Source organism: Nycticebus coucang, chromosome 15 (genome assembly GCF_027406575.1).
Source record: "Nycticebus coucang isolate mNycCou1 chromosome 15, mNycCou1.pri, whole genome shotgun sequence".
NCBI lineage: Eukaryota > Metazoa > Chordata > Mammalia > Primates > Lorisidae > Nycticebus > Nycticebus coucang.
In genome coordinates, this window is record NC_069794.1 from 50615907 (window position 1) to 50628283 (window position 12377).

Here is a 12377-nt window from a genome sequence, read left to right on the forward strand (position 1 = left end):
AAAGTCCCATAATTCTGGCAGTGAACCTTCTGCTTTCTCTCTCTTTTTTTCTGCCTCTTTAAATATCTGAGTTATCTCAAGAACTTTGTCCTCTACCTCCGAAATTCTTTCTTCTACATGGTCTAACCTGTTGCTGATACTTTCCATTGCATCTTTAAGTTCCCTAATTGACTGCTTCAGTTCCTTCAGCTCCGCTATATCCTTTCTATATTCTTGATATCGTTCATCTCTTATTTGATTCTGTTTTTGGATTTCCTTTTGGTTATTTTCCACTTTATTAGCCATTTCCTTCATTGTTTCCATCATTTCCTTCATTGTTTTCATCATGTGTATTCTAAATTCCCTTTCTGTCATTCCTAACATATTTTTTATAGGTGGAATCCTCTGCAGTAGCTACCTCATGGTCCCTTGGAGGGGTTGCTCTTGTCTGGTTCTTCATGTTGCCAGGAGTTTTCTGCTGATTTCTTCCTCATGAGTGATTTCTTTTATGTGTTTCCTTGCCCTAATTTTCCTTTTACTTCCTCTTGCTCTTTAAGTTCCCATGACTGTGGACTATGGTTTCAACGAGTTTTTTTGGTACAGGACCAAAAGGATGAAAAGGTTGAAAAGCAAGAAGAGATAAAAGAAAGAAAAAGAAAGAAAGAAAGAAAACAAAATACAGAAAGGAGAGGGGGGTGGGTAAAAGGGAATATTGACAAAATGAAGAGAGGCACAGAGAGAGGTAATACAGGTGTACAGTAGGGTACTTTGATATAACCTTAAAGAAACCCCAGCTTCTAGGGGTGCCCGGTTGGGTGGTTCCCTTGAGGTCAGCAGCTCTTTGCTAACCTAATTGGACCCAGTACCCCACCTCCACGAAGTAGGCAGGAAAGACAAAAGTGGTATAAATCAAACCAAAAGAAGCAAAAGAAAACTTTATGGGATAAAATTGGGTGAAAACAAAGTAATAGGGATAGAAACACTAGCAAAAATGAAGTTCTAATTACTGAAAAAGGAGCAATGGAAAATTGTACTTAAACTAGAAAAATGGAGAAGAAAAGGAAAGAAAAAAAGTAAAGAAGAAAATCTGTACGGAAAAGGTTGAAATTAAAGAACAAAACAACAACAAAATAAACAAAAAACAAACAAACTAACAATAACAAAAACAAAGCAGTATATATATCTTGTTGGATATTGTCCGGGCAACAGGTGGTCTTCTGGGGTATGAGATGTTAATCACAATGCTGATACAACTGGAGGCCTCTGCTGATTTCTCAAACCCCACAAGGTGGAGACCCTAAATCTCTCTTCAGCCCTCTTAAAAGGCACTTTAAACTTCTAAACATGGCTAAGCAGAAGGTTTCCCAGGAAAGTACTTGTCTCTGGGCTCACTGCTGAAGTGGCTATCCACTTACCCAGTGTGCCAAAAGTGGTCTCACTCTGCCCCTGAGAGTTAAGGCTATAAGGCAGCTCAGTCCCCACCTTTAGGCTGCTCAGTCACTAGGTTACTAGCTCCAGCCCGATCCTTGCTCTGTGACCCTGAGGGCAGAGCTTGCCAGGGCAGTTCTCTCACAATGGCTCCCTGCAGCCTAGAGCCAAACACTATTAGCTCCATCTGGCTCAGCGGCTCAGTCTGGGGCCCTGGACAACACCCAAAGTTCTCTGCACTCCTGCTCAAGCACTACCCAAGGCAGTTCAACTGAGTGCCAAGTCCAAAAACACCAAAACAGTTCACAGGTAAGGCCTTTCCAGTTTGCAGTCTCACTGCTGCTGTACTTACAGCTGCTGGTGGGATTAGACTGATGGAACACACGCAACCACTTGCCAGTTTTCCACTGTTTTTGTCCTCCTCTTGGAGTCCAGAAGTCTCTCGCTGACTCCCTGTATCCTCAAAGGGATGATTATAGGCAGATCCCACCAGCCAGAGATGCCTGGAGTCTTATCTCCCCAGATTTACGGTCACCTGGCCTATTTTTAAAATTAACAATATCTTGGGCATCTTTCCAAGTCATGAATAAACATACATGGATATCTCATTCATTTCATTATCACATGTGTTTTGTGAAAAGAGGTCACTTTTAAATATTAAGATACCATAACCAAGTTGAGGGTGAGGTTTGAATCTTACTCAGCATTGTTATCTCTAACGCATAGCTACTATAGAGTCAGGCAAACAGGAGACCTTTGGTGAATGCTACCTGAAAGAAAGAATTACTAAAAACACTGGGAATACAATAAGCCCCAACTTCAAAACTGCTACGTATTTACCACCATCACACAAGCTTATCTAAAGGTACAAGAATGAAATTGAAAATGTACTCTTCTATTTTAACTTCTATAACAGGGGTTTGCATCAAAGCACATTGGAGTAGATTTACTGAGTTCACATGATTACAGAAAAAGACTGCATAACAAACCGAAAAAATAAGCTTATAAAAAGCCATCTCTGATTTCCTCCAGAGAACGATTAGGATGTATCACTTCCTAATAATACATCTTTGACAAAGTCACAAAGAACCCCAGTTCTCTCATCTGTAAAGTACAAACAATAATTATTATCACAAGATTGTGGTGAAGATTAAATTTAAAAATATATAAAATTGCTTTCTCATGCATGGGTCCATATATGATCTTTAGGATGAAACTGACCCCTGGCATTAAATTCCAGCCCTACCACTGAGTAGCTGTGAGACTTTATTAAATTGGAATAATGCTACTTACCTCTTTCACTCACTCAGTTGCTCATTATAGTTGCTGAGCACCCAATTAATGATGGTGTCAACAATATCCCAGTTACTTTAGCAGTATGTAAGACCAACTGTAATAACATCTATGAAGGAAATATACTGTCATGGAGCAGTGAGGTTTACACCAATGTAGGAGAGGGACTTCTCTGAAGGAGCAGTGCTTTAGTTGAGCCTTATAGAGGAGAATGAAATTAGGAAAGAACAGTCCAAGAAAGAGGAACAAGACATACAAAGGTCCTGGGCTAGACATCTACTTCATGAAGGTAATTTCTAAGTAAAAACATAATTGCCATTAACTATTCATTTCAAAGGGGAAGAATATTTTAATGTATTCCAATGACTCCAAATTGATGTCCATTATGCTAATATACAAAATTCTCAGAGAAAAACTAGTGACAAGAATAATATTAATTTTTATCTGACATAACATTTTTTAAAATTATAGTTTGGTATTTATATACAGTTGTTTTCCTATTCTTATTAAATTCGTTCACAGCCATGACACATTAAACTGAAGACTAAGCTCAAAATAAACATATTTATCATATTCAAATTTGTCACTTTTTTGGTTGTTGTTTTTTTTTTTTTTAAGGACCAGCGTGGATTCTGCATCCATTTTGAGCGTGGCTAGACAGGAACATCTATCCCTGCAGTTGTATTTTTGGGGTTGTACTGCTTCTCAGATTTCTCATGGTTTGTTCACTTATAACAATAATGATTTGTTCTCCAATTTTTAAAAGTTGCTTTATCCCTCCATTTTTTAAAGGGGATTTAAGATACTAAATAATTAACTCTATAAACAAACCAGAAAGATGATTGTATCACAAATTTCATACCAAAAATATGCTACCTCAATTGGATGAATTTTAATTTCTCTTCCACCTCTAAAGACATTCTCTTCAGCGGGCTTTTCTAGCCAGTAGTACCTTTTCTCCATCAGTTACTAACAGTTGCTCTCAAAAACAGCTTTGTTTTACCTCTTCTCCTTCAGGTACTAATGGTCACTCTTTTTTTTTTTTTTAGTCGTAAGTCTTAGATTCTGAGTATTTTCAATTTATTATGATCATGCATATATCCACACTTGAACAGTGCCTAAACATGTCCCAGGCATCTTCCCTCTGGCTTCACCTTGGATTTCATCTTCTATTTCACAAAAGAAAAGAAGGTCCTTCTTCCCCAAACCTCATCAAAACTAAGTCAGGCATCCTTCCTATGTGCCACCGGAGCCTGCAAAGCAGCAGCAGGGAATAGCACTACACAAATCTCTCCTCCTTCTAGACCAGTGGTTCTCAACCTTCCTAATGCCATGATCCTTTAATATAGTTCCACATGTTGTGGTGACCCCCAACCATAAAATTATTTTCGTTGCTACTTCATAACTAATTTTGCTACTGTTATGAATCGTTATATAAATATCCAATATGAAGGATGTATTTTCATTGTCACAAAGGGGTTGCAGAACCACTGTTGAGACAGGTTGAGAACCACTGTTCTAGACTTTCAGATCTTTGACCTGTGCTTTGTTTACTAATCTATTTCTTCTAACATAGTACCTGCCACATGATAAGTCCCATATTAATACTGGGAAACAAATAAGTGACTATTCTTCAGGATTTTCAGGATTGTCACTCACTTCATGCATTGCTTTTATGAAGAAAATCAATTTTTTAAAACAAAGCTTATTGGTAATTATTGTCACTCATACAACCATGGCAGTATCTTTATTTTCTGTGTTTTCTTTTCACTGTTTTTTTCTTGTTTTTTCATTTTTTTGAGACCAAGTCTCACTTAGTCACCCTGGGTAGAATGCTAGGGCATCATAGCTCACAGCAACCTCAAACTCCTGGGCTCAAGCTATCCTCTTGCCTCAGTAGCTGGGACTACAGGCGCTCACCACAATGCCTGGCTAACTTTTTCTATTTTGTAGAGATGAGGGTCTTGCTTTTGCTCAGGCCAATCTTGAACTCCTGAACTCAAGCGATCCACCTGCCTTGGTCTCGCAGAGTGCTAGGATTTCTAGGCATGAGCCACCACGCCCAGCCCTCTGTGTTTTCTTAACAGGCTCAAGAGAAAAACATGTGTTACTTCTCTATAGCTATAATTTCTTCTCCTATTAGAGAGATTTAAAGCAGAAGAGAGGACATGACGTAGGGTGACATTGCTTTGTGGAGACTTATCGTGTTCCCTGTAGCTCTTATATCTTACCCAAGTCATCAGAACTCTTAATTCCAAATGTTCTAAAATCCTAAAATACAAAGAACTATTCCTTATTTCCCTCCATTCAACCAACCCTAACAGGCATGTAAAACACTGCCATTCATACTTCTCTTCCTTAGAAAATTCTTCTCTAGGTTATTTTCATGTTTGTAGCGTATCTTGGATATTAAATAACACAGGAATTGTTTAAGCAGACACTTTCTTACTGTCATTCCCACACTACTCACTGTCATTAATGCCTTCTGTTCAAGTGTACAGCTGTAGACCTCAGTAAAATCAAGTAAGCTCCTCTGTTGATAAACGAGCATTTACATGTGAGGCACTAGACTTGTGGGTCAAAAACAATTTACAAATAATACCTTCATGTTATTTTTGCTTTAATTCAAATATTAATGTTCAAAGCTTGAACTTGTGGCCAAGGGGCCACATGTGGACTTTTGGACCTTAAGTGCAGCCTTTTGACTGAATCCAAATTTTTGGATTGAAAAAAGGCATGCAGCAGAGAAAAATGAAGGTTTTCTTGCCTCCTTTGGTGCTTAAAAAAGAATAATCTTGAAATCAGAAGGCTGCAGGTTCCCATCCCTGTATGAAGCCTATTTCCTTATCTTTCTAATGGAAATAACAATATATATTTTGCATTTGCATGATGATTAAATGAATTAATAGTATGCAAAGCACCCTGGCATACAGATGCTCAATAAATGAACTCATTTTATTTTGTGGTTAATAAATGTTTAAATTAATGGAAACTAAAAAGAAAGAAAATAAAAGAATGGCAAAAATGAAAGAGGCTCTCATGTTCTAGTATTTTAAGGAAAGCTAGATTCATCTTTTACAGATTTGAGTACCAAAAAATTATTAATAATTATGTATCATATGCTATAAAATAAAAAGAATTAAGTTAAAATAGTAAAGACTTGATATACATTTTTTGTAACAGAGAGAAACTACTTCAAGTCACTAATGTTCAGAAATATCAGATACAACATCTACACAGAAAATTCAAAAATTCAGAGCAAGTATATTTCGATCATCTGAACTTAAGAGGGTCCCTAATAATATTCTAATAAAACTATGACCAAAATAGTTTTGAACTCAATAATTCTGAACTCACAGAACCTGTACTGCCTCTTTTAATGATATTTTACAGAGACTAATTCTGAAAAGTTAAACCTTTGCATTTGGTCCTTAGCAAACTTTGGAGATGTTTGTCACTTACTGCTGGGCATATTACTTATTAGTCTAAGAAAACATCAATGTATGCAATACATTTGCAATAATTTAAGGTTCCTACAAAATGTACCCTAGAAGTCACACATATCTGGGCAATTCTAAAATTATTAACTACCTTTTAAATGTATTTATAAAGCTGAAATACTATATTGACTTACAAAGTAACACATCAATGGCAGAATAAGTTTTTTCCACTCACGAGTTTTCGTAAATAACAATTCTAGATGAGGCCAATTTTCAGAGATTTTCTAGTGCTAGCATTATTTAACAAACTGTCACTCAAACTTAGTGGCATAAAAAAACTTTCACTTTATTATGCTCACAGATTTTGTGAGCTAGGAATTAAGAAAAAGCACAGTGGGGACAGCTTGCCTCTACTCTGTGATATGAGACTGTCCGTGGTTAGGATGCACAGTCTAGCAGTGGCTGAACAGCCATCACTCAGAATCATCTGACGATTCATACACCCATGGGTTCAATGCTTGGTTGGAAAATGTACAGACAAGGACTGCTGACTGAAAGAAGCCTCTCCAAGAAGCCTGGGTATCTTATCACATGGCTGTCTCAAAGGAGGCAGCACAGAAGCTCATTTTCACTTCCCACCTATTATTGTGCCTACCATCTTCAACCACCTGGCCTCACCACCCTGACAAAAGGGAAATTTCAAGTGCCATGCTGTCAGAATACTTATAAATCCAGGGACCACAGTGTTACAAGAACACAAACCAGAGCATTTTAAACTTAACCGTATTGAAAGACCAGGGTTTTTGTTTTAGCTGTTGTTTTAATTTCTAATCAGCTCTTGCATAATGCAGTAACAAATGGTGAGGCACTGTCAAGTTGCTTAAGGAGTTTCTAAACACTCTTAATTTCAGTATTTAATGCATACTTGTTCATTAATCTGACAATAAGAGGTACGTACGTATAGTCATAGACGCTTCACTATTAAGGATGACAAGTTGTGCCCAAATAGAATTGAAAATAATTAATTCAAGATAAGCTTAAAGTGCTATTTAAAGGTTGGGGTAAATCTGTACTTAAAAAAGAACGTAACAGGAAGAACTCGGCCTTGTAAGAAGAAAAAGTCAAGGGCCAGGGAAGTCATAGGAAGGGGAAGACAGAGAAAGTGAGAGGTAGTAGGCAGATACCTTCCATTCCTTCTGTTTCTGCTGACAGCTTATGACTTCATTCACATGGAAACTATTTATCTGTGGCTTCCACGCTGGCATTCTACCATCGATTTCAATCAATGCAGAGTAATGCTATTTGATATAATTAGATGTAAACATACACAATAACCAATACATGGGTGATCCTTTCTCTTTTCTTTCTAATTCTGTGACAGATCAGAGTAATCCTTTTCTTAAGGAAAGCATTTACAAGAACACACAGTCTAACAAGTGCATGTTTATTTTCTCTCTTTCTTCTGGACTTAGTTTCCATTACCTTTCCAGTTAGCTATTACCATAATATCACATTTCCTTCATGTGGTCCTTATTTTTCAGTCTTCCAAATTCAAGCTATACATCTACAAGCCAAACAGTAGAAACAAATACCAAACAGTAGTGACTTGAAATATCATTGTAAGAAAATAAAACAAAAACATGCCTTCTACCAACAAAAATCTACAACTTGATGTGAACTACCCAACAACCATTAATATTATCTTTATAACTGCTAACATCTAAATATATTATTTACATACAAATATTATAAGAACTTGAAATTATGTAGTCCTGTTAACCAAGATAAATACTAACTCTCTCAAAATCCAAAGAAAATAGAGTAATGGAACACCATAAAAACAGTGTATGTACTATAGTCTGAATATGATCCCACCAATGAGTCAATGGAACATTTTAAGCAAGCAGGTAGTAGGATAAAATTTGTGTGAAAGTCACTGATGGCAATATAGAGGATGGGATAATAAAGTTCCACAAAGAACAGTGAATAGTTCTAGAGAAGTACAGCAGTGGGAGTGGAGGTGACAGGTGATGAGTAGAGGATGTTACTGCCTCTGCTGTTGCTAATCATGATGATAATGATGGCATGAACTGCAATGTATACAGAAACTTATTTTCCAAACACTATGATGCATTATCTAATTTAATATTTACAATAACTCTAAAGTCTTCATAAATGCTGTTACTATTTCCACATTTCCTGATGAAGAAATTAAAGTTTAACAATAGTTATCTAACTTGCCCAAGACACACAAATAGTAAATGCCAGACTAGTGAGCTTAGTGGTAGAATCACTTGTATTCACCTGCTCTAGAACCTTGTCCCCTTCTTTTGGTAACAAAAAGCAGTGTAATCCAGCTTCACTTTTTGTCTCAGAGTTTTAATAAAAATGTCAACTAGAATTATGTTTTATTCCAATTTAAAGATATAACATCAAAAAGTTAATGCTAAGAGAAAATTTCTAAGAAAAGGAGATATGATGAGCAATTATTTCTAATGGAATTTTAAAAAATTAGAAGAAATGACAGCAGCTTTTGCTCTTTTAGGGAAATTACATAATATGATGTGAAATGTGTTACTAACCTATATTAAAATTTTCACAAAGAATCTGATCTTTAAAGAATTTTTTTTTTAAACAAACCTGACACATTACTGTTCATAGAATCTGATATGATATAAAGAGTCCATAACAGGTCCAGGCTTACTCAGCTAATTTTGACTTCTAGTGGTACTAAAACTAAACAAAACCCTCAGACACCTTATGCTGATATAAAACCTGCAGGAAAAGTTTGACTATTTAACGAAATTAGAAACAAAATTTTTTAAAACGCCAAATATACATGTAACTGAATCATAACTACTTTTTCTTTTTTCATTTAAAGATAAGGACTTGCTCTGTTGCCCAGGCTAGATTATAATGGCACCTCAAACTCCAAGGCTTAAGTGATCCTTCTGCCTCAGCCTCCCCATTAACTAGGCTCTAGGCACATACTGCCGAGCCCATCTAACTTTGTAAAATTTTTTGTAAAGATGAGGGTCTCATGATGTTGCCCAGGCTAGTCTTGAACTCCAGGCCCCCAGCAATCCTCCTTACCTCAGCCTTCCAAAGTGCGGGAATTATAGGCACAAGCTAATGCCCCTGACCACAATTACTCCTTTACATATATCTGGGTTTGCAACAGAACCAAATAATAAGGTTGATGATATGAACGTAAAATTCTAACATGTTAACTCTCTTCATTAGCTGTTCATGAGGCATTTAACCATTAAACATTAAAGATACTCTATCTTGAGTAGTTTTTCAAATTTTCCTTAGAACAATGAACATTTTCTCCCATCAATGAAGAGTTTACTTTAGAATGGAAGATTCATGAAACAGCGACCAAATTCTGAGGAAAGACCAGAACAGAGATTCGATCGTACAAAAGTAAGTTTATTCTGATTCTGGGCATTAACTGCAATTTAAAAACACTGAAATCTTAAAAGCTGAAAGAACAATTCAGTGGTTTGTCTAAACTATTTTATTATTATTAATCTACTACTGTGAATCCCAGCTTACCTAAGAATACCAGCAATCAGTAATGTGAATAGGTTAACTAGAAAGAGTGACAAAATGATACCTGCAAAAGATATGAAGGCAACCGCACATTGAGTTTTCCCATTAGTCATTTTACCTTCATTGTTCCCATGAAGACTAACCCAATAAAATATAAAAATATCCATAAATACAAAAATATTCCTTCTATATACATATTATTGGTCAGTTATTTATACTTATATGTGTTATCATGAATCTTTTCTGTGTAATGCCGACATCAGCAAAGAGAATTTAGGGTCAGAAAAGCTGCCACTGAAGGAATCAGCTTCTGATGAGGCAAATATTTAAAACAATGAATAGCAAATCAAGTAGTGTTTTCAAGTCTGCCTTATTAAAGTATTTCCTACCCATTCAAAATAACTATTTGGCAATAAATCTATCTGGCAATTTATTTTGGCAATAAAAATTTGAAATAAAAAAGTAAATATTATTAAGGGTTACAAATAGGCCAGGTCATATCTGATTACTATATTTAAAACTTCTAAGCCCTTGTATTTTATTCAGTATTGTTTTGGTTTACACTAAATAAATGGTAATTTTTTTTAAATAAGCATTCCTATGTCTCTTTAGTTTGTGGTTTGTTTTGCTTCATAAACTATATACTAACTCTATACTTTAGAAGAAGGAGCAACAAAAATCAATCCATTTCTCTAATTTCTTGAACGAGGTATTTTATTACCCTATGTATACCTACCACTTAATACAGATCTGTTATAAACAAATACTAAATAAAATACTGCATTTATAGAATGAATAACGCCTCACAATACATATACTTGTGTTTGAGGTTCAATATTCATTTCACGTATCCTAACTAAATTTGGTTATCTTTTTCTAAGTAGAAGTTAGTATTTATTTTGTTGGTGTAAAATTGTATTCTGTGAGAACTGAAGCATGATAGGCACACAAGTTGCAAACAATTGACTATTTTCTGCCTTAACCACATTATGTTTTAGGAGACATTATTGGAGTCAAAAGCAAACATTGGGGGGGACAGAAGAATGAAAAGAAATCAGAGGAGCTCTCATTGAGACAGAACAAAGGGAGGCAGGGACAGAAACACTAATAAGCATGAGTCAGGAAGAAGTCACAAAGATCTGAAACAGCAGCAGAGATTCCCCTGTAGGCCTTGCAGTAGCAAACAACATGCTGTAAATGGCCCTATGGAGTGGCACCTGAGTGCAGCAACTAGGACCTAAAAGCAGTACCCTGCCAACTTCATGCTAAAAATCAGAACTTCAGTCCTATATATATAGGAACTGAATTCTACTAACAACCAGTGCTGGTACAAAGACCTCAAGCCTCAGGCAAGATCACAGCCCCAATGGAAATCTTGATATCAGCATGTGAGACATTAAACAGAGGTCCCAAGTATGAGATAATAAATATGCATTGTTTACAGCCACTAACTTTGTAATAATTTGTTACACAGCAACAGAAAACTAATACATCATTTTACAAATCTAATCTACAGCAAACATTATACATTGCCTCTTATATAATTTAGCATAAGCAAATAAGCTTCCATTTTCATGAAATCTGGACATTTCAAATTTGTTATAAAAGCATTTTACCTCTGAGCTTATCTGGTTGGATTAAAAATACATTTGAATGAGAAAGCTGAATTTAAAAGTATATTTCCTTAACCCTCTAGATCATATTTTTTTAAATTACTTTAGAAAATATTTACCATATTACATGCTTAGAAAAAAGCTACATGTTTAACATACTTATTTCTTTTTTCGTTATTTGTTAGTCACTAAAAAATACATCACACTGTGAAAGCATATTCTCTTACAGTGTGAACATTTTTATATAAGATGTAATATGTGGAGAATGAAGAGATATGTCAATTTCACAATCAAAGTAAGTTATATAAGATTACATAATAATAAATTTTCCAAAACAATAATCTACTTACATAGCTAAATCTGTCATCTAGATGGGAGCAAAATTTGGGAAAGTAGTTTGGTGATATTACTCATCACACAGGATGCAAAATAAGCTGCCATTTCTGTTTTCAGAAAAACAATTAAAATTTTCTTCTGTGCTTTTGTCAAACAGAAAATTTGTAATTAAATAAATTTATAAACATGCAGAATATAGATCCATAATATCAGTTGCTTTATTAAACTTTTTTGTACAATTTCAAATAAGTTTAGTCTTTTAAAAATAAATCAACTATAAAAGAAAGAAAGAAGAAAAATCTGCTTTAAGTTAGCCTACCTTCCATACTCAAATTTCCCATTTTAGATTCCAAGAAATCAAACAATGTACTTGGTGCTGATGGCCTTCCATTTCCCAGGTCTTCTTCATCTTCAGATCTTATTCGCCCCCTGCCTTTTCCTCTACCTTGAGATTTAAAAGCAAGAAATATATATTGTATATGCAAAAACAAAAAGAGAAAATACACTAAAATACTATCAGCAATCATTTTAATGTTGTAAGTAGAATTTTGTTTTTCATTTCTTTTTTTTGTTTGTTTTTCATTTCTTTTCATATTTTTCTATATAGTCTAATCTTTTATAACAAAAAGTCTGGTTTTGGTTTGTGGGTAAGTTGTTTTGTTTTTTAAGAGATCAGGTCTTTCTATGTTATCCAGGCTTAAGTGCACTGGCTATTCGTAGGCATGATCATAGC

The 12377-nt window shown here is 35.2% G+C and overlaps 1 protein-coding gene across 9 annotated transcripts in view; it reads right to left on the reverse strand.

Moving 5' to 3' along the window:
- TDRD3 (tudor domain containing 3) overlaps positions 1 to 12377 on the reverse strand; it is a 185190-nt gene that overhangs the window by 54449 nt on the left and 118364 nt on the right. For all 9 annotated transcript variants that reach the window (XM_053563595.1, XM_053563596.1, XM_053563594.1 and 6 more), the window contains one exon: positions 11964 to 12089. In XM_053563595.1, coding sequence (XP_053419570.1) covers positions 11964 to 12089 — 126 coding nt within the window. The remainder of the gene's footprint in view (positions 1 to 11963; positions 12090 to 12377) is intronic.